At 40.5% G+C, this 22,275-nt stretch overlaps 1 protein-coding gene across 1 annotated transcript in view; it reads right to left on the minus strand.

Moving 5' to 3' along the window:
• Window positions 1–22,275, minus strand: part of GNPDA1 (glucosamine-6-phosphate deaminase 1) — a 46,309-nt gene that overhangs the window by 13,784 nt on the left and 10,250 nt on the right. Inside the window, exons 3-4 of the mRNA XM_089673036.1 lie at window positions 19,238–19,339; window positions 10,349–10,531 (exon numbers count right to left, since the gene is read on the minus strand). Coding sequence (XP_089529162.1) covers window positions 10,349–10,531; window positions 19,238–19,339 — 285 coding nt within the window. The remainder of the gene's footprint in view (window positions 1–10,348; window positions 10,532–19,237; window positions 19,340–22,275) is intronic.

Consider the following 22,275-nt stretch of genomic DNA (forward strand, 5'->3'; position numbering starts at 1 on the left):
GAGCCATGTAGCAAGATAGTTTGGGACTTGGTGTCAGTGTTTTTCCATATGGGGTACTACTTACACATGGACAATTTTTATTCAAGCTCGCCACTATTTAGACATTTGTACAATCTTGGAATTGGCGCATGTGGCACCTTGCAACCTAATCGCCGGAGCTTCCCCCAACGGCTTGTATATACCCATCTAAGAAAGGGGGGGGGGGGGGAAGCCTTCTTGAGAAATGAGGATGTCATTCAGCTGCAGCACTATCTTGTTTATTATCACAGCAACAGGGTCTTGCTCTCAGAATATACATAAATAGGTTTGTGCAGTGCTGTTCAATTAGATTTTTCAGCCGCAGTTAAAAAAAAAAAAAAAAAAAAAAAAAAAACACTAAACTGTGAATGGTTATACCATGATGAAGCCTGCAGCTGCAGGCATCACCCTGGTATTGTTTTATTCAGCCGGCGATCGGCTTTCATGTAAAAGCAATCTGAGCGGCTAATTAGCTGCAGGATTGCTTTTAAAAGCAGTGGGAGAAGATGCTCCCCCTCCCCCGCTGCCTTCCAAGGCCTGCTTGGACAGTCCCGTGCCATCGGGGGAACCCAAGAATGCAGCCGGTGCTTCTGCCAGCTGACCACACAATGGTGCCAATCATCTCTATAGTCTAAGAAATCGGAAGCTATGAGCATTTCATCACTTCAGTTTTGCAGGATATAAACAGCGCCATTTGTAAATTGGGAAAGCATCTGATCACACCGATCTTGGTGAGATTAGATAATGTAAGGGCAGAGCAGATATCTAGAGTTTGATAGACCCCAGATTTCTCAAAAAATATATGACAATGCCCATTGAAGTTATAGGGGATATTTCCATTCCCTGTGATAGCATTAAAAGTAATAAAAAAAAAATAAAAAAAAAAAACCAACACCCTTGCCCCCCCCTGTGTTGACCCTGTGCCAGTATGTAAACACCGGTTGCACCATGCATGTGAGGTATTGCCACGAACATCAGATCAAGGGCAGTAATTCTAGCACTAGACCTCCTCCGTAAATCTAAAATGGTAGCTTGTAAAGGCTTTTACAGCATTGCCTATGGATATAAAAAATGTATGCAGTTTGTTGCCATTGCGTGGGGCATGCGCAGTTGTAAAGCATGTCATGTTTGGTATCTATTTACTCGGTATACCATCATCTTTTATATTTTATCAAATAATATATTGTGTTTATGTGCATTAAAAGAAAAGTTTATTTTTTTCAAAAAATGTGTTTGAAAAATCGTTGGGCAAGTACTATGACACAAAAAAAATTGCAGCACCCATTTTATTCACTAGGGTGTCGGCTTTAAAAAAAAAAAAAAAAAAAATAATAATGTTTGAGGGTTCAAAGTAATTTCCTTGCAAAAAATAGATTTTTTTCATGTGAACAAAAAGTGTCAGAAAAGGCTTGGTCTTCTGGTGGTTAGAAGAGTGAATGTGTGGCATAAACTTCTAATGCTGGGCATAAAATGCCCCCACACTCCAAAAACAACCCCTTTTTGGAAATGTGTCACCCCAAACTATTTGCTGAGAGGCATATTGAGTCAATAGAAGAATTTGTTTTTTTACCATAACTTTTTGGAAAATTACAAAAAAAAAAAAAACTTTTTTTTTTCACACAAAATTGTCACTTAAATGATGTATTGCTCACACATGCCATGGGTATATGTGGAATTACTCCCCAAAATACATAGCTACTTTTCCCAAGTATGGGGATACCACATGTGAAAGACGTTTTGGCAGTCTAGCCAAGTACAGGACCCCAAAATCCAATAAGCACCTTCAGGCTTTTGAAGGGCTTTATTTCCTCATTACACTTCCTGACTACTGATCACAGTTTCGGAGGCCCTGAAATGCCAGGATGGCACCAAACCTCCCAAAATGACCCCTTTTTGGAAAGTAGACCCCAATAAATTTGAAAAGCAGCATGGTGAGCATTTTGCAGATCTCATTTGTTGCCACAAGTTTTTGGAAAAAGAAAGAAAAATTCTTTTTTTGTATTTCAAAACCTTGTGAGAAAAAATGAGATCTGCAAAAAATACTCATCATGCCTCTTTTTAAATTTATTGGGGCGTTGACTTTCCAAAAAAGGGGTCATTTGGGGGTGTTTGGTGCTAACCTGGCATTTCAGGACCTTCGAAACTGATAGGTAGTGAGGAAGTTACGCACCTTCAGACTTTCAAAGTGGTCATTGGATTTCAGGCTCCTGTATGTGGCTAGGCTCCCAAAAAAAAAAAAAAAAGTCTCACACATGCGATATCCCCATACTCGGTGGAAGTAGCAGAATGTATTGTGAGTTGTAATATACCCATGGCTTGTGTGAGCAATATCATTTAAATGACAACTTTGTGTAACAAGAAAAAAAAAAAAAAAAAAAAAAAAAAAAAAAAAAAAGGAAGAAGAGGTTGTGTCATTTTACAAAAACTTGTGGAATAAAAAAATAAATCTTCCATTGACTCAATATGCCTCTCAGCAGATAGCTTAGAGTGTCTACTTTTTGAAAAGGGGTATTTTAGCACCTCAAGAAATGTGATAGGCAGTCAGAAAGTAAACGCTGTGTAAATTCCATTATCTATACCATAGTTTGTAGATGCTATAATTTTCACACACACCAATTAATATGCAGTTATTGGGATTTTTTTTTACCAAAAACATGCAGCAAAATACATTGTGGCCCCTAAATGTATGACTAACTTTGAGTTTACTATATATTTTTTATAGCCGAAAGTAAAAAATTGTTTTTCAATATTTTCGGCCTCTTTTTTTTATAGCGTGAAGAAAAAGCATACAGGTGATCAAATACCACTTAAAGAAAGCTCTATTTGTGTGAAAAAAAGGACATACATTTCGTTTGGGTAAAGCATTGCATGACCGCACAATTACCAGCTGAGACAGTGCAGCGCCGAATAACAAAAAGAGGCCTGGTCAGGAAAGGGGGTAAATCCTTAGGAGGGCAAGTGGTTAAAGAAGCCTATCAGGCACTACGCAAACTGTTGGTGCTACATAAAACCTGTATAATAACACCGCAAGGCAATGCTATAGGGTCTGTGTCAACAGGCTTTGGGCTAGTGTCAATGGCCCCAATGCAGTTTGCTTTTGACATTAATTTGAGAGGCTTCCAAGATCATTAATTTCAGATAATACATTGACAAATGCATCTGATCTGCTTAAAGCTGCTTTAGCTTTCCTATGGATTTGTATGGGGAAAGAAGCCATTCTGATTTAAACAAAAGCCCATCAACAGGCCCCTACTCTACATGGAATGTGACTGGGACTTCAAGAAACTTCAATGCGCAAGATAATTTCTGCCAATCCATCATAATTTGAAAAAGGTACAAAAAAAAAAAAAAAAAAAAAAAAAAAAAAAAAAAAGCATAGTAAAACTTTATAGACATGGAAAAAAATGTAAATAAATGTGTCAGAGAAAATGAAGGTTGCACATATTACACTGTATGTTAAAAAGGTCAGCGGGGTTCCCTGGAATGTAAAGAAAAAATTGCTGGCATTGCCCCCCTTGTGACATTCATCATGCGCTGTGATGGGCCAAAGCATTGCACCTGACCTGTGGTCAGGTGCATTGCTTTGACAAATCACAATACACTGTCAGGGCGCAGTGAATTGTGAGGCGTTGCGGGTGAACAGCCCGCTGAATGCACTTACCGTTTGTGTGTTTGCTGAACACGTGAACGGCCAATGTTCGAGTTGAACTTAATGTTCTACTTGAACATCTAGCCCAACTCTAGGAAGGTCATGACTGTGAGCCAACCAATGCTCTATTATGTATAGTCTAAAGCTGGCATTACACTGATTGAAATTCAGCCTGTTCAGTAGGGACATCATGAATTTTGATATGTGTGTGCAGGGCTTTTCAGCGGGAATGCAGAAGAACACAGTTCCGGCACTTTCATCACTGAGTGTATGTAAGGGGTGCTGGAAGGTCAACTAATGCTGGCTGCTGGGGGATCTATTATTGCTGGGGGATCAATCATTGCTGGAAGGGATCTACTGTTAAGGGAGGGGTCTATCGTCGCTGACTGCTGGTAGACCTGTCGTTACTGCTGGGGCGGTATTTTGTTGCAGGGGTCCATCGTTGGGGGGGGGGGGGGGGGGGGGGGGGGGGGGGGGGGGGGGGGGGGTTATTATGGTTTGCTGCGGGGATCCGTTTTACAAATTCCATGCAAATTACTTAGCACCACCAAATGATACTTGGCTCTGTACGCTCTAAAGGGAGCAGTACTGGAAGTTGGGTAAGGGGTGAAACCAAGGGACGGTGTTCAGAAATTAAGGAGGGAGGGGAGAGGAGACCAGAAGTTACTGCACATATGCTCGAAGAAAAAAAGCCCTGTGTGTGGCTGTCCTCGCTAGACAGAAATGGATCATTTAAATGACTTCTGCTGAAGAAACATGTTAGAATACAGTGATCACTAGCTGTAGCTGCTGTCAGAATACAATATCCTGGTGAGGGAGGATTCCTCCATTGTGTGAAGTAATCGGTTTTTTTTTTTCCATTTATCCCACTGGCTAAATGAAAAAAACCCAAGTATATAGTCAGGTTAACACTATACACATGTCTACCAGAGGGGAGTACAAAGGAGACTATGGAAACAGAATATCAGCAACCATTTTTTCTTAGAATCATTTATCCCATGGGTGAATGCCATTGCCATGATTTTGGGGTGGGGAGGATGTTGAACTATGCACATAAAGTGCACCTATATGAGCAAAGCAAGCCATATCCTGGGGATAGAATGGAGTTCCTAAGATTACAGTTTTACATGGAGTTCCAGTTGAAAAATTGCTAAGCAAAGACAGAGAAAAACGTGTAACTTAAATTATGCAGAGTATATACCAACTGACAGATGGTGGGAAAGATGTTGATTAAGAAGTCGTCACCTTTATTTAAACAGACATTTCACCAGAATTCTAAAAAAAAAAAAAAAATATAAGTCTTCGCATGTAAACATGTCTGAGGAAAGATCTGCCTCAGGCAAAGCAACCATTCAGCAATATGTGAAGAAGAATGTGAATCTGGTTGGGCGTTGTGAGACTATATACTCATGCAATTCTTTCCTTAAACCCTTTTAAAATATTACGGCCAATGTTATTTTAGTAGATCAGTTATATAAAGGCCCCATTCACATAGCAGGAATGACTGGTACTGATAGGCGGCACTGAAAAGCAGCTCTGATATGTGGCATTGATGGGCACTGACAGGTGGCACTGATGCGGATACACTGATCATCAAGGCACAGATCATCAGTTCCCTGATGATCAGTGCAGATGTCCCCTCTCAGGAATGCCGATTACTGGCTCTCCTCACGCATTGTCAGCGTGAGGAGAGGACTGCCGCTAACCGGCATTTTCTTCTTTATATGCAATCAGCTGTGATTGGACGCAGAGGACTACATGATAGAGCTGATGACTTTGGCTCTATCAGCTCTTTACTCCGATCGGTGATCCACTGTGTTCCAGGGACAACGCACCACCGATCGCCTCGCTGAGCCCCCAGAGGCACGCATGCGCCGTTAGAGTGGGAGGACGTCATATGTGACGTCCTCCCAGAACAAGAGAACCGCCGCCTGTGATGATCGCAACGTCAGACCCCAGACCTTCTCACCAAACTCGTGACGGAAGGGCTAGCCAATGTAAAACTGCAATGTCATGTGAGCAACAATACCACACCCAGCACAACGATTTTCCAGCTCACTGGACCACAAATCGATGTACCGGCAGCCTGAGCTTGATTGTTACTGGGTCAGGTTAATTACGCAATTAGCCCTTCACACTGCCACCACCTCCTTTTTGTACAGAGAAAGCGGAAACTCGGCAATATCAGCAATAACACTAGGATGATTAGATAATTGTCTGTATACCACTGTCACCGCAGACAGGTTATACAGAGGGTTAAAACACACATAGTAGCCCTCTTCAGCGGAAGGAATTCGTACGTTGCATTAAGGAGCTTTAGAAACAGTTCAACACTTTCAGAAAGTAAGATTTATTACTAAAAAAAGGTCAAAAGGGTTCAAAAAAATATTTACAGAAAAAAAGATGTAACCAATATACATATAAATACAGAGAGCAATAACACAGCAAAAAGGTAACAGAAAGAAGTTTAGAGAGGTAGAGTACTGGCCAAAAGTCCTGGGTTAAGCAGATCAAGTTTCAGAGCAAAAAGGGCACCGTCTCCCAAGTTGGTTCTGATGTTAAAAAGGGAGATTTCTTCAACTTCCACTTAGGCCCGACAGCCCATTTTGTAGTCCCCCAGCAGGGGGTGTCTCTGAAGCCAAGGACCAATGCCTCATTTGGGGAGGGGGTGTCTAGGCGGAGACCCAAGCTAAAACCAAAATCTCTCCTAGCTTATATTTTGGCTCATAACGTTTCCTAAGCACAAGTAACATTCCACCCGCAGGTAGATTAATAAGCAGACGCATCTGCGGAATGGTTAGATATGAAATACATACTTGAATGGTTCAAGAGATGTAATTTTCTGCTGTCCTATATATTCCAGCCAAGGAGTGTGACATATCAAACGGTTTGTCTTACTGAGACCAATCTGAAGATATGCCTGGTTTTTATGCAAGTCTCTCATATTCCAAGATACGAGACAGAGGAAAAATGGATTTTAAAAGTGGTATCTAGTTTATGACTCCTCTGGAATGTCTTTGAACTCAGGGGAAGGCTTGGGTTATCCTTTTATGAGATGCCAGATTGCACAGTTTCTTAGACAGCCCAGCACAGAGAGGTTTTATAGCTCGGAGCTCCTTGCTGTGCTCTGGCCTGTCTGTGACACTTCCAACACACATCGACCACATGTCACTGTGGATCTCAAGAGAGGGAGGGGGATGAGGAAAGATACATTTGTACAAGATGGATGATCCTTTGCCAAGATGGAGGTTGGAGCAAAATGGTTGAACCGCGTCCATTTCTGTGTGCACGATTGCTACACTGCCCACCCGTCATTTCCTTATATGGCGGGCGGCGGTTAAAGGTTAATTTCCCCATATCTGTGGCTTTTTAAATTTCAGTTTGTGTATATATAGTCAATGAGTATGTTAGCTCTCATGTGGATGCACTGAGCAAGATAGATACTGAGCCACAGGTAGCAGAAAAGAACTGCCAAAAGACTTGCGTAACAGGTAATGGAATGGAATAAGGTGGAAAGGGATATAAAACGATATCCAGAGCTTTGAATATGCCAGTCAGTACTGTTCAATTACTTATTGAAAAGTGGAAAATTTGGGGATCTCTGGATATCAAGCAAGGTCAAGTAGACCAAGAAAGATTGCAGCCACAACTGCCAGAAGAATTGTTGGGGATACAAAAGAAAAACTCACAAGTAACCTCAGGAGAAATACAGGCTGCTTTGGAAAAAGATGGCATGGGTGTTTCAAGGAGCACAATATGAAGTTAAACAAAACGGAGCTGCACGGTCAAGTTGCCTGAAAGAAGCCTTTACTGCGCCAATGCCGAAAAAATAAACCCGGTTACTATATGCCCGACAACACCTTGACAAGCCTCACAGCTTCTGGTACACTGTAATCTGGAGTGACGAGACCAAAATAGAGATTTATGGTCACAACCATAACTGCTACGTTTAGAGAGGGGTCAACAAGTCTTATAGCAACAAGAGTACCATCCCCACTGTGATGCATGGTGGTGGCTCACTGATGTTTTGTGGGGGATGCGAGCTCTAAAGGCACCAGGAATCTTGTGGAAAGTGATGGCAAGATGAATGCAGTGTATTACCAGAAAATACTGGCACCCAATCTGATTTCTTCTGCATAAAAGCTTTGCACAGGATGCTCGTGGACTTTCCAGAATGACAATGACCCTAAGCACAAGGCCAAGTTGACCCTACATTGGTTACAGAAGAAAAAGGTGAAGATTCTGGAGTGGCCATCACAGTCTCCTGACCTGAATATCATTTAGCCACTCTAGCGAGATCTCTAGCGTGCAGTTCATGCAAGACAACCAAAGACTTTGCATGACCTGGAGGCATTTTGCCAAGATGAATGAGCTGGTATACCATCTGCAAGAATTTGTGGCTTCATAGACAACTATTACAAAAGACTGCACACGGTCATTGATGCTAAACAGGGCAATACTCAGTATTAAGAACTAAGGGTATGCAGATTTTGAAGCTCCACGACCAGGACCCTCCTGTTCCTTCTCTACTGAAATGTATTGTAATTGTACTGTCTCCCTTATATTGTAAAGCGCTGCGCAAACTGGCGCTATGTAAATCCTGTATAATAATAATAATAAATCATAATAGGGGTCATTTCATTTGTTTACTTGCCGCTATGTTTTGTTTTATGCTTGTGCCATTCTTTTCTGACCTACAGTTGAATATGAATCCCATAAGAAATTTAACCACCTCCCGTCCGGCCGTTGTATATAAATGGCCGGACAGTGGCAGTGCAGGGTCGGGTGGCTGTCTATAAACGGCCTCTCCGCACCCTGCTTGTGCGCGCTCCCTGGGAGCGTGCAGCACCGCGATCCGGTGCCCGCTGTGTCCTCGGACACAGTCGAACACCGATCGTCTGACGGGACCTCTGTACGAGGTCCCGATGATGTGATCACCGATTGGCCAATCAGTGATCACATGCAGAGTAGTAAGCAAGATGTCACCTGTGACATCATTGCTTACTATGTGTGAAATCTGTGAATGATCACAGAGGTCACATGGTACAAGGCTATTCACAACAGCCTTGTACCATGTGACAAACTGTGACCAATCACGGCTCACTCAGTAGTTCTCAATGGCTGCAAGAATGCAGCTAGAGAGAAGGAGAAATGATTGCTTTTTCAGCCTTTATGGGTGTAAAAGCAATCAGTGTAAAAAAAAAAAAAACCTTCATCACCCCCCACAAGTAGTACAGTGTCACCATGGTGACACTGTACTGCTAGGGTGATAGTATGTAAAAAAAAAAAAAAGTTTAAAAATTATAAATTTTTGGTTATAAACTAATTTGGGTTATTTTTTTTTTTTTACTAAAAATATAAACGGATTAAATTTTGGCTAAGATTTATGATGAAATACTATTTTCTTTGCAAAATTTTATAAGAAAAACACTTTGTTTCAAAATTTGTACTTTCATTTACATAGCAAAAAAAAGAAAAAAAATCCCAATGGGGAATAAATACCACCAAAATAAAGCTTTATCTGTCTAAAAAAAAATGCTAACAAAATTCATATGGGTACAGTGTTGCATGACCACGCAATTGTCATTCAAAGTGTGATAGCATTGAAAGCTGGAAATTGCCCTGGACAGGAAGGGGGTAAAAGTGTCCAGACTTGAAGTGGTAAAAAAAAAAAAAAAAAAAAAAAAAAAAAAAAAAAGTGTTTTGCCTGCTCACTCATGTTTTCTTTAAAAATTGTAGATTATCAATTGTCCAAGGTTATGCAAACTTTTGAGCAACTGTATTTTGTCACTTGGTTTATTGTTTCCATATATCTTCATTATTGCTGCGTATTCTGTTTGCTGATGTTGGATGGGTTTTTGTTTCATTATTAATAAATCCTACGTTAATCATAAACAGTCTGGTTTCAGTTTCCCAAGTACAGCTACACTGAACTAGACACCCTGCTGTTGCTGAATACCTGCACTCAGTATCTGTTACAGTAGAGTAATGAGCTCTCCTGCTGGCAAAGAAGGTGATGTCAGCTTCAAGTCCTGTATTAGTCTGTAGGGCTGATTCAGGAAGTTTTTCAGGACAAAGAAAACATCAGATATCAGAACAGAAACCATGAGCTTTACTGAGCTAGGAAGCAGGCCAGAATAATGTAAACAGACTGTACTTCTGACAATTTTTAACACAACTTCCCGGTGCAGCTGTTGGATTTTACTGTAAGAATTTCCACATATTCTTACAATGTGCAAAATTTGCTATCTGTAATAATAAAAAAAAACTGTTTATAAAAAAATTAGCTTAACTGTCCAGCCTGTGCCCTCCTCATGTCATGTACAGTTTTCATTACAGAACCGTGGATAACTTTGCCCACAAATTACGACCCAAGCAATAGATCCTAATTGTGATCACAAGTCTGTAACTAGCTTTTCCAAAAGGGTCTCTGGAGAAAAAGCCATACATTCACAGTATGCCATGGCCTGCTGGCTCAGTGGACAGGATGGGTGAACTGCCCAAACCAGTGTAGGCTGCATTTCTTACAGGAGGTTGCTCACGGAGGTCTATAATGGGTACTACTGCATGCATGAGATACAGTTAGGCTAATATATTTTATAAAATGTTTTCTTAATCCTTAACACAAGGCTTAGAACTATGATAAATGTCAAATATAATGAATGAAAAAAAAATTCTGACCTCCAACAAACAATTCAATTCCACCAGCAGCTTTAATTTTTTCTTCAAATAAATTGCACTCAGCTTGCAGGTCTGGAACATTTCCATCCAGGATGTGTGCATTCTCTGCTGCAATGTCTATGTGCTTGAAAAAGTTATTCCACATAAAAGAATGATAGCTCTCTGGGTGTTCTCTGGGGAGTCCTATGAAAAGTGACAGAATTATGGTTAAGCTGGGTCATTATAGCAATACATAGATACAGAAGAACCATATTCACTGGTTATCACATGATCGTCAGAGTTGTCTAGGTAGTTCCTTTAATTAGGTTGTTTGCTTTAGTATTCTACAGTCTTATTGCTTATATATATTCACTAGCTATGGCATTCCAGATGTCACACAAAATGTTATAGCAGACTGGATACAAGATCTGATTGGAAGAGATTTATTGGTCTACAGTTTCCTATCCCGATTATATTTCCAGATGTTTCGATGAGTCAATGTGTAATGCAAAACCAACCTCCACTGGCAATAGTATTTATATTATACTTCTATATCACATCAAAGTTTTTTTTTCATACAGTGTCTTACAGCTGGCAATGAGCTATCAGATGGGGCCATGTTCCAATTCAGCTAAAAGTCTAATATTCCTATCACAGTCAATTACACACTCCCCTTAAAGAGGAACTTCACTCCTTTCAGAAATTATTTTCTCAGCCTCTTCCCTTGAACGTTGGGTTGTCCACAAAAAACACTCACCCATCCAGCTAATCCCAGAACTCTAGGTCCCGAGCAACCACCTTCTCATCTGATGTCATCAGGGTTCCAGCTGCTTGAGTTAGCCCCCTGATAATGCGCAGCTATGCACATGTGCAGCATAGCACACAGTTTCCCGAAGCCTCCCGGGATGTGTGAAGTCATTATCCTGTGTGTATGTGTGTGTGTGTGTGTGTGTGTGTGTGTGTGTGTGTGTGTGTGTGTGTGTGTGTGTGTGTGTGTGTGTGTGTGTGGGGGGGGGGGGGGGGGGGGTTGTCATAGGCAATAAAGCAAGTGTGGGACCAGGCCCTGCAGAAAAGCCACCTAACTCATCAAAATAATTTTTACTGTTGTGTTGAGTAACGGGGGGAATAAGGGCAAGCAATATCGGAGGGTGAAGGTCAACTTTAATCTACCAGTATGTTTTTGGACTGTAGGAGGGTACTGAAGCATTAGGCAGATCAATGCACTTAAGCTACTTTCACATTGAGGAGTTTTTGAAGTGTTTTTGCATTAAAAAAAAAGCGCATGAAAATCTCAATAAAAATTCTTCCTTATGTATGTGAATGTATATCGATGTATGTTTTTACACTGAGGCATTGTGATTGCAGTGCAGAGTTTTTGCAGCATCTTTGGGGCATGTTTGGCGAGTAAAAAAAAAAAAAAAAAAAAGCTCCAGAAAACGCATCAATGGAAAACGCCTGAGTTTTTTTTTTTTTTTTAATGTTTTCGGAGCAGTTTTTAAGTCACAGTTCCTTTAAAAACACTCAGAAAGCACGGCAAAAGCACTGTAAAAACACCTATGCGTTTTTGCGGTGGATCAGTGTGAACAAACCCTAGCTTGACGTATATATGTTCAGCCCCTTTTTTTTTTTTTTTTTAGATGGGGGGGGGGGGGGGAAGCAGAAGGATTAGAACATCTGTCAGGTATAATAAATCTGCCAGAAGTTTGCATTGCTCATTGGTGTTAAAATCCAAAGCGAAAAATATTTTCTGCTGGGATTTGCACTTTAGAACCAATTAGTGTTATTACTGTGGACTGTCATTTTCTAATGTGATATGTTTAGGGATATTACATCGGATAAGCCTGGCAGCACACCTTGGTTAGAGGTAGGCAAACACTTCAAAAAGTCCTCTTGCACAACCATGTAGAAATAAATATATGTTCTCTTGCACATGGTAAAGGTCAAATATAAATGAATATGACAGGATCATGAATTTTATATATATTTCACCTTTAGACTTCCAAAGTGGCATAAAAAGCCAGCAGACAACTTAGGCCTACCAGAGTACACATATAAGGAAAACTGAGTCACAGATGACAATAAAACATGATATACTATAAATAAAATGTTTTAGCTGTAGTTGGGCTTTAATCCTTGAAGTTGAACGAAGGCATTATGTTTTCACTTTGGATAGAACCTCTGTCAGGTTTATTTTTGTCATCTGTGTCCCAGTGTTGCTTTGCCTGTTGTCCCATAACCACAATAGAAAGTGAGTGGAAATCCCTCCAAAGTGAGGGAACTGCTGGTAGTCCCCAGAACTACACTCCCCATTGGAAGGTCTTCCCACTAACACTACTGAAAATTTTGGGGTTCTCTCTTTCACTTTCCGTGATAACAGTCACTAGGACAAATAGAGAGGGTGGATCTCATAGTTAGTAAGGTTGAATAAAGATACCAGTCCATCCAATTCAACCTGTGTGGGTGTGTGTTCATGTCAAAAATCCTATTCTATATCCTTGTATATTGTGTTCACCAAGATGCCCATCTAAGTGTTTTTATACACTATAAATACTTCCCACTAACACTACTGATTGTGGAAGCGAGTTCCACATCCTTATCGCCCTGACAGTGAAAAACCCCCTGCGCAGTTTAAGGTTAAACCTCTTCTCCTCCAATTTTATTGAGTGGCCCCGTATCTTCTAATACTCCTTAGGCTAGCATCACCATTGAGGTATTTGTATATTGCCATCATATCTCCTCTCAAGTGTCTTCTCCAGGGAAAATAAGCTTAATGTTTGTAGTCATTCCTCATAACGGAGGTCCTTCAACCCCCTTATCAAACTTTGTTGCCCTTCTCTGGACTCTCTCCAGCTCAAGCACATCCTTCCTGAGGACTGGTGACCAGAACTGGATAGCATACTCCAGATGTAGCCAAACAAGAGTTTTATAAAGTGGCGGGATTATAGTTTTATCTCTTGAGTAAATGCCTTTTATATGCTTGCTATTCTGCTAGCTTTGCATGCTGCAACTTGGCACTGCATGCCATTGCTGAGTCTGTCATCTACTAGGACCTCCAGATCCTTTTCCATCCTGGATTCCCCCAGAGGTTCTCCCCCTAGTGAATAACTTGTGTTCATATTTTCTAGCCCTCTAAGTGCAATACTTTTCATTTTTCAACATTAAACCTCATTTGCCATGTAGTTGCCCACCCCTTTATTTTATTAAAACGGAGTTCCAGTCGCACTGTGAAAAAATTAAAAAGTCATCAATTAAAAAAAACTGCAGCTGCTGACTTTTACAAAACAGCCACTCACCTGTCCCGCGATACCCGCGGTGTCCTCCCCGCAGCCAGTTTCACCAGCCGCCTGGTGTTCAAGGCGCTGGCATCTTTCAGTGTGGGCACCTGGCTATGACAGCTTGCGGCTTCACAGCCGGGTACCCACTGTGCATGCGTGAGTAGCGCTGCGCTTCCTGAATGGTCACGGAGTCTTCTGGGACCCGTCACATGTCCCAGAAGACTACGGGGAGGGAAGGTAGGAGGACAAGTTCGGCTTCCGATCGCCTAGCCGATCGCAGTGGAAGTGGGAGCGGGTACCTTCCAATTTCGGGTACCCGCTCTCAAAGGTGCCAATCCTTAATGGGGAGCGAGGGACCAGTCTTTAAAGCAGAACTTCTCCTTTTGGGTAGAGCTCAGCTTTAAGGTCGTCTTGTAAAATTTCTATATCGTGCTGTGAAGTTATTGCCCTGCTTAGTTTTGTACCACCAGCAAACACTGAGATTGAGCTATTCATACCAAGCTCTATAGCATTTATGAATAAATTAAACAGAATTTGTCCCAGGACAGAGCCCCAGGATACCTCACTTACCACACCAATCTGAGTACATGTTAATCATCACAACCCTCTGGACGTGCCCCTGTAACCAGTTTTCTATCCACTAACAAACCCTATGGTCCCAGCCTACAGTCCTCAGTTTGTAAATTAGGTGTTTGTGGGGAACCAGATCAAATGCTTTTGCAAAATACAGATACAGCACAACCACAGCCCTTCCTTTATCTCGGTGGCAGCTCACTTCCTCAGAGAATGTTAACCGATTGATTTGACAAGAACAACCCTTCGTAAACCTATGTTGATTACTACTAGTGATACAGTTTTCCTCAGCAAATTCTTGTATATAGTCCCTTATCATCCCATATCGCATCCAATAGTTTACATATTATTGATGTTAGACTGATTTCTCTGTAAATTCGAGGTATAGATCTCTGCCCTTTTTTAAATATTGGTACCACGTTGGCCCTTCACCAATCCATTGGTACCATTCTTGTCAGTATTCGGTCCATAAAAATTAGGAATAATGGTCTGGCTAGGACCTGCCTAAGTTCTTTGAGGAGTCTCAGGTGTAAGCCATTTGGTCCTGGTGATTTATTTGCATTAAGTTTTTTTCAAGTCACTGGCTTCTTTCTTTAAGCCACAAGGGTACACTCTGATGCATTACTAATGATACAGTCTTGATTACTATACTCCTCCTTTTCCTTTGTAAAAACTGGAGGTGAAGAATGTCTTTAGTTGTCTTCTCCTTGTCATTTATAACCAACTTCCCTTCACCATTCTTAATGTGGCCAATATGTTCCGTCCCCACTTTATTTTACTATTAATATATTTATATTATAAATATATAGAAATTATTGGGATTTTCAGGATTCTTTTTTACTCTCCTCCACTATGCATCTCTCGTGGTCTATCTTACTTGCCCTGACTGCATTCTTACATTTCTTATTGCATTCCTTGTATTGTTGAAATGGCAGCAATGATCCCTTTGCTTTATATTTTTAAGGCTTTTTTTTCCTCTCGTTAATATGTATTTTCACATTAAAGTTTAGCCTCCCAGGTTTAATCTTAGCTGTTTTATAATTGCTGCTTATTGGAATACGCTGTCTAATATCTCTATTTAATATGTTCCTAAAGTACTCCCATTTTTTCTCAGTGTTCTATGTTTCTAGGGTTTGGTCCCATTTAATATCTTGTAGTATTGAGCATAGTTTAGAAAAGTTGTCTCTTAACCACTTCCCGACCGGCCGTTGTATATAAACGGCTGGACGATGGCAGTACAGGGTCGGGTGGCCGTTTATGAACAGCCTCCCCGGACCCTGCTTGTGCGCGCTCCCTGGGAGCGCGCAGCACCGCGATCCGGTGCCCGCTGTGTCCTCCGGACACAGTGAAACACCGATCGTCGGACGGGACCTCTGTACGAGGTCCCGATCATGTGATCATTGATTGGCCAATCAGTGATCACATGCAAAGTAGTAAGCAAGATGTCACTTCTGACATCATTGCTTACTATGTGTGAAATCTGAATGATCACAGAGGTCACATGGTACAAGGCTATTCACAGCCTTGTACCATGTGACAAGCTGTGACCAATCACAGCTCACTCAGTATTTCTCAATGAGTGAAGGAATGCACACAGAGAGAAAGAGAAATGATTGCCTTTACATCCTATATGGGTGTAAAAGCAATCAGTAAAAAAAAAAAAATCTTCATCACCCCCCACAAGTAGTACAGTGTCACCATGGTGACACTGTACTGCTAGGGTGACAGTATGTAAAAAAAAAATATATAAATAAAAAAATAAAATAAAAATGTAAAAAAAAAATGTTTAAAAATTATAATTTTTGGTTATAAACTAATTTGTGTTTTTTTGCTAAAAAGATAACGGAATACATTTTGGCAAAGATGTATGATGAAATATTATTTATTTGCAAAATTTTATTAAAAAAAAAAAAAAACAAAAAAAAAAAAACACTTTTGTTCAAAATATTTGGACTTTCATTACATAGCAAAAAAAAAAAAAAAAAAAAAATCCCAGTGGTGAATAAATACCACCAAAATAAAGCTTTATCTGTCTCAAAAAAATGGTAAAAAAATTAATTTGGGTACAGCGTTGCATGACTGCGCAATTGTCATTCAAAGTGTGATAGCGCTGAAAGCTGAAAATTGCCCTGGTCAGGAAGGGGGTAAAAGTGTCCGGTCTGGAAATGGTTAAAATGTAGTGTTATTGCAGTACCCATGTGGCTCCTTTTCCTGATTTATGTTGAATGTAATTATCCTATGAACACTGCATTCCAAGTTGTTCCCCATTTCCACATCCACGACCAGATCTTTGTAGGTCTAACAATGCATTATGTCTAGTCAAGGCATCCATCAACTGGCACAAGAAATTGTCCTGTAGGATATTTAAGCAATGACAAGCCTTAAATGAATGAACTGGTCCTTCTGCCCAGTTAATATCTGGATAGTTGAAGTACCCCATTATGATGACGTTGCCCTGCCTCACAACCATTTCTACCTGTGACAGGAGGTCAGACTCCTCCTCATCCTTCAGGTTAGGGGGCCTGTAGCATATATACTATTTTTCCCCACTTGTTTCTTCTCTCTTTTCTGGGCGGTAGTAGATGGTTAAGAAGCAGATCAATGCAGTGGAGGCATCAGGGGGTCTAATCATCCCCTGATGTCTTAATAAAGAATAACTGTCACCTGCAATGTACCATCAAAAAAAAAAAAAAAAATGAACAGACCACTCTACACACACACACCCCTAAGACACTTATGTACATACAGTAAATGCTTTTTTTGTAACACATTTTAGATATCACCACAAATGGTTTAGTGAAAAGAATACAATCAGGGTCATCACTCATGATTAACTATAACCTGATCAGCTGTAAAGGTTTTTAAATGTGTTATGCACAATTTTGGGTATCGACATTTCCTCACAGTTTTGCATGTGCATTGAATTTTGAGGCATCACATTTGATATTTGTTTGCTTGAAATAGTCTCATCTGTTATATTTTACAAAAAGAAGAGAGATTATACTGTGTTTGTGCATACTAAAATTAATGTTGTATTTTAAAGATTAAACATTTGTGTGAATATTGTGCAATATCAAAAAATTACAACTTCTAACCCTTTATTTTTTAGGTCATCTCAGAAAATACACTGCTCAAAAAAATTTAAGGGACATTTTTTAATCAGAGTATAGCATCAAGTCAATTAAACTCCTGGGATATTGATCTGATCAGTTAAGTAGCAGAGCGGGTTGTTAATCAGTTTCAGCTGCTTTGGTGTTAGTGAAATTAACAAAAGGTGCACTAGATGGGCAACAATGAGATCACCTGTAAAACCATTCTTGTTTTGGAGGTCAAGGCCATTGACATTTTTTCCCTACTCATGTTTTGACTGGTTTTCACTAGTTTTGCATTTAGCTAGGGTCAGTGTCACTACTGGTAGCATGGGGCGATACCTGGACCCTTCAGAGGTTGCACAGGCAGTCCAACTCCTCAAGGATGGAACATCAATACGTGCCATTGCAAGAAGGTTTGCTGCGTCTCCCAGCACAATTTCAAGAGCATGGAGGAGATTCCAAGGGACAGGCAGTTACTCTAGGAGAGCTGGACAGGGCCTCAGAAGGTCCTTAACCCATCAGCAGGACCGGTATCTGCTCCTTTGTGCAAGGAGGAACAGGATGAGCACTGCCAGAGCCCTACAAAATGACCTCCAGCAGGCCACTGGTGTGAATGTCTCTGACCAAACAATCAGAAACAGACTTTACGAGGGTGGCCTGAGGGCCCAACGTCCTCTAGTGGGCCCTGTGCTCACTGCCCACAACCATAGAGCTTGATTGGCATTTGCCATTGAACACCAGATTTGGCAGGTTTGCCACTGGCACCCTGTGCTTTTCACATATGAGAGCAGGTTCACCCTGAGCACGTGACAGATATGAAAGGGTCTGGAGAAGCCATGGAGAATATTGTGCTGTCTGTAACATCGTTCGGCATGGCCGTTTTGGTGGTGGGTCAATGATAGTCTGGGGAGGCATATCCATGGAGGGACGCACAGACCTACAGGCTAGACTGTCACCCTGACTGCCATTAGGTATCGAGATGAAATCCTTGGACCCATTGTCAGACCCTATGCTGCTGCAGTGGGTCCTGGGTTCCTCCTGGTGCATGACCATGCCTGGCCTCATATGGTGAGAGTATGCAGGCAGTTCCAGCAGGATGAAGGAATTTATGCTATTGAATGGCCCCCCACGCTCGCCTGACCTAAATGCAATAGAACACCTTTGGGATATCATGTTTTGTCCATCAGACGTTGCCAGGTTGCACCTCAGACTGTCCAGGAGCTCAGTGATGCTCTGGTCCAGATCTAGGAGGAAATACCCCAGGACACCATCCATTGTCTCATTAGGAGCATTCCCCCACGTTGTCAGGCATGCATACAAGCATGTGGGGCCATAAAAACTACTGAGTACCATTTTGAGTTACTGCAATGAAATATCAGCAAAATTGACTAGGCTGCTGTATAATTTTTTCTCTTCATTTTCGTGGTGTCTTTGAATTCAGTTCTCTGTAGGTTGATAATTTGCATTTCCATCAAACGATGGGCATCTTTATGTTCCTAACACATTACCCAGTCCATATCAGTATAGATATCCAGCATGATATTTTTCCCCTTTGAGATCTGATGTGGTTTCATTGTGTTTCTTTAATTTTTTTTTGAGCAATGTATATATGGTTTGGGGGCTTTAAAAATATATTTCTAGCCAAAAAAAAAAAAAAAAAAAAATTTTAAAATGTGAAAAACTAAAAAAGAAAAGTGCCCATCAGTGAAAAGGTTTAGGATTGAGGTTATATTTCAAACTCATAAAACCTGCCTGCTAAAGAATCTTCATTGCAGTTTACCAATCTTGCTGCTGCAGCAATTTTCAATGCAGTTTACATGCTCTATAAATGCGACTGATGGATCTGGAGGGTAGAATACCAAATATGCTGCTATGGGGGCAGGCTTTCCAGGATCACAAACCTCACTGCAGATGGCACGGATACAATGATCAATTAAAAGCCAACAACTGGCATCCAAGGGACTACTCACCAACATACTCATCCATGTTAAAGGTTTTCACATATTTAAAGGAAAGATCTCCATTTTTATGGTATTCTATGAGCTTTTTGTAGCATCCCAGAGGTGTACTCCCTGTAAAAAACAAAAATCAAAAAAGGACAATTTAATAAAACTTTTCACACTGGCCTATAGAAATATGCTTCTCTGCACATTACAAATTCTATTGTTGTTGTGTGGGCAGTTAAATGGAACAAATCTAAGTGTATTTCCTAGGAAAAGGCCTTTCCCTTAAAATACTGTATGTGTTTCAAGATTGGCCTCTTCATATTTCTATTACATTAAACACTTAGATATGAGTTTAAAAAGAAAGAGTGACCCCTAGTTAATATAAGACTGTTCAGTAAACACCAGCTGGATTCTACTAACTCTTTACAAAGGCTTAATTCACATGGTCAGTGGTAAAAATAGGCTCCTGAGAAGTGGTTTTGCCACCTCCCAGCAGCCAACCTACAGTGTAAAACAGGGCGCTATTCACATACTGCACACATGCTGCTTTGCTCCATGGAAAATTTAATACAGCATGCTGAGTTGACAGCAGCACCTGTCAAACTTGCCCATTGAAGTAAAGTGTGGCACTTGGCCATCCAAATGTTGTTGATACATTAGTCCTATTAAAAATTGCATTTTAACATAAAAAACACCAAAGCAAAAAAAAAAAAAAAAAAAATTATGAGCAGATTCCCCCATTCACACTCAATGGCAGCAGCACTGATAGTTCAGAAAAAAAATCCCAACAGGTTGGTTGTACGAATGTCAACCAGTAGATCAACATCTTAAACCAGCCTGCCCATACATGATCGAAATTCGTCCGGTCCCTGTCAAACCGGCCAAATTTCAATTTATGTATAGCTGCCTTTAGGCTGTCATATAAAAGGAAAGAAACAATGTATTCTCAGGCTGCTGATTGTGAGCAAACTTTTAGAGCCATACATTTAACAATAAACATGTAAATGGAGGATGAGCTTTCCTGTTTGATATAAGTCTGTACACAAAGAGTACAGATAACTCATTGGAAATATAGGGTCATGTAAACAGGAGATCTGAATCATTAGGTCCTACAGGAAAAGAAAGGGAAAATGTCAAAGGTCATATCCACAGAAAAGCTGCATGAATTATGGAAAGCAGCAAGTGTGTTTTAAAACTGCATTTTGCCTTTAATGTAAGGATGGACAAACAAGGTGGCAGGTTCAGTTCTCTCCCCACCACGTCACAGAATGTAAAACAAGTTAGATCCCGCAGTATAAAGTAAAAACAAGATTTAAAAAGAAGTATATACTAAAGAACAAAATAAAATACTTAATTCTATACTTGTAAATGTGATTATTAAAAGATATAATGCCCTGTAAGAGTAAATTGAATGTGAATAGTAATGAGTGACCACTGTGCAAAATACTAGCCAGTAACAGATTTTTTTTTTTTTTTTTTTTTAATTCCAGAATACGTAGTGCTTGTTTACATGCCTGCGTGCACAAGTACATTGTAAACAATGGGCTGCATTTTAGATCAGTAAAAAAAAAAAAACCCGCTGTACTGAGTATATTAAACTGCAGTGTGCAAGAGGTCTTAAACAGACTTCAAGCAATGTTCTCTGTAAAAAGTATGCAGAAGAAGTTCTCGAAAAGGAGAATTTAAATAATTAAAAATGTAAAGTGTAGGTTCACATTTTCAGAAAAAAAAAAAAAAAATAATATTTGAACTCCCAATACCAACCCCCACCCCCTGCTGCACTTACCTCCATGGGTGATGCAGTTTCACCATTCACACAGCCTAATGCAGCAATCCTGGGGTATGAAAACCGCATTTGTCACTCTCTTCTTTCCCTAGGAATGCAAGGATAGATTAGAGTGGTTCTGATTAGTGAGCTCGGTCGGCCAGCATTGACCAATCAGAACCACCCTGATCCATCCAGGCATCCCTAGCCACTTGCCCTCCAGAGGATTTACCCTCCTTCCTAACCAGGCCATTTTGTGCATTACGGTGCTGTGTTAATTTAACTGACAATTGTGTGGTCACGCAACGCTGCACCCAAATTAATTTTACCTCCTTTTTTTCCCCCACAAATAGAGCTTTTTGGCGGTATTTGATCGCATGTGCGTTTTTAAATTTTTGGAGCTAAAAACAAAAAAAGACTGACAATTTTGAGAAAAAAAAATAATATTTTGGACTTTTTGCTATTAAACCTGTCAAAAAAAAAAAAAAAAAAACAACTAATTCCAGTATATATACCGCCATTATAATGTTAAATTCATGTACACGTATTGGGATTTTTTTTTTTTTTTTTTTTTTAGCAGACATGTAGCAGAATACATTTTGGCCTAAATTTATGATGAATTTTTTTTTTATTTTTTTTTTACTAGTAATGGCGGCGATCAGCGACTTATAGCGGGACTTCTGCGGGCATTCTGACACTGGGGGGAACTGAGTTGGTATCACTGACACCTTAATCAGTGCTAATAAAAAGCACCGACACTGTACTAATGGCACTAGGCAGGAAGGAGTTAACCTGTGGAATGAGCAAAGGGTTACCTGTGTGCTGTTTTACTGTGCGAGTGCTTTCCACTGTAAGCACACTGCTTTGTATGGCTCTGCTATGCAGAGCCATACAAAGCAGTGTGTAGGAGCTGACAGGGGAGAGATCTGTGTTGTTTATGCAAAGGTCTCTCCCCCATCGGAGAGACTCGGCGATCACCAGGTGCCGGCGAGTAATCACTGACCAGCAGCAGAGGCCGCAAAAATCACATATTATATATATTTATATATGTGATTTTGTGCATCCGTTCCACCCTGTAGCAGTATTTTTGCTATAGAGTGGAGGGGACACGGCTAGGGAAAGAAGATAAAGAGCAGCTGGTTTTTCAAATCCCAGGATCATTGTACCTGGCTACATAAAACTGTATCACCCATAAAATGCTGTCAACTCAGAAACCAAAAGGGCAAGGCAGTTCCCAGTGTGGGAAGCTGTACAGAGGTTTCCAGTGTGGGATGCCATTAGGATTAATAGCACCTTC

Source organism: Staurois parvus, unplaced genomic scaffold (assembly GCF_062004578.1).
Source record: "Staurois parvus isolate SC_StPar_1 unplaced genomic scaffold, SC_StPar_1.0 ptg000133l, whole genome shotgun sequence".
Taxonomy (NCBI): domain Eukaryota; kingdom Metazoa; phylum Chordata; class Amphibia; order Anura; family Ranidae; genus Staurois; species Staurois parvus.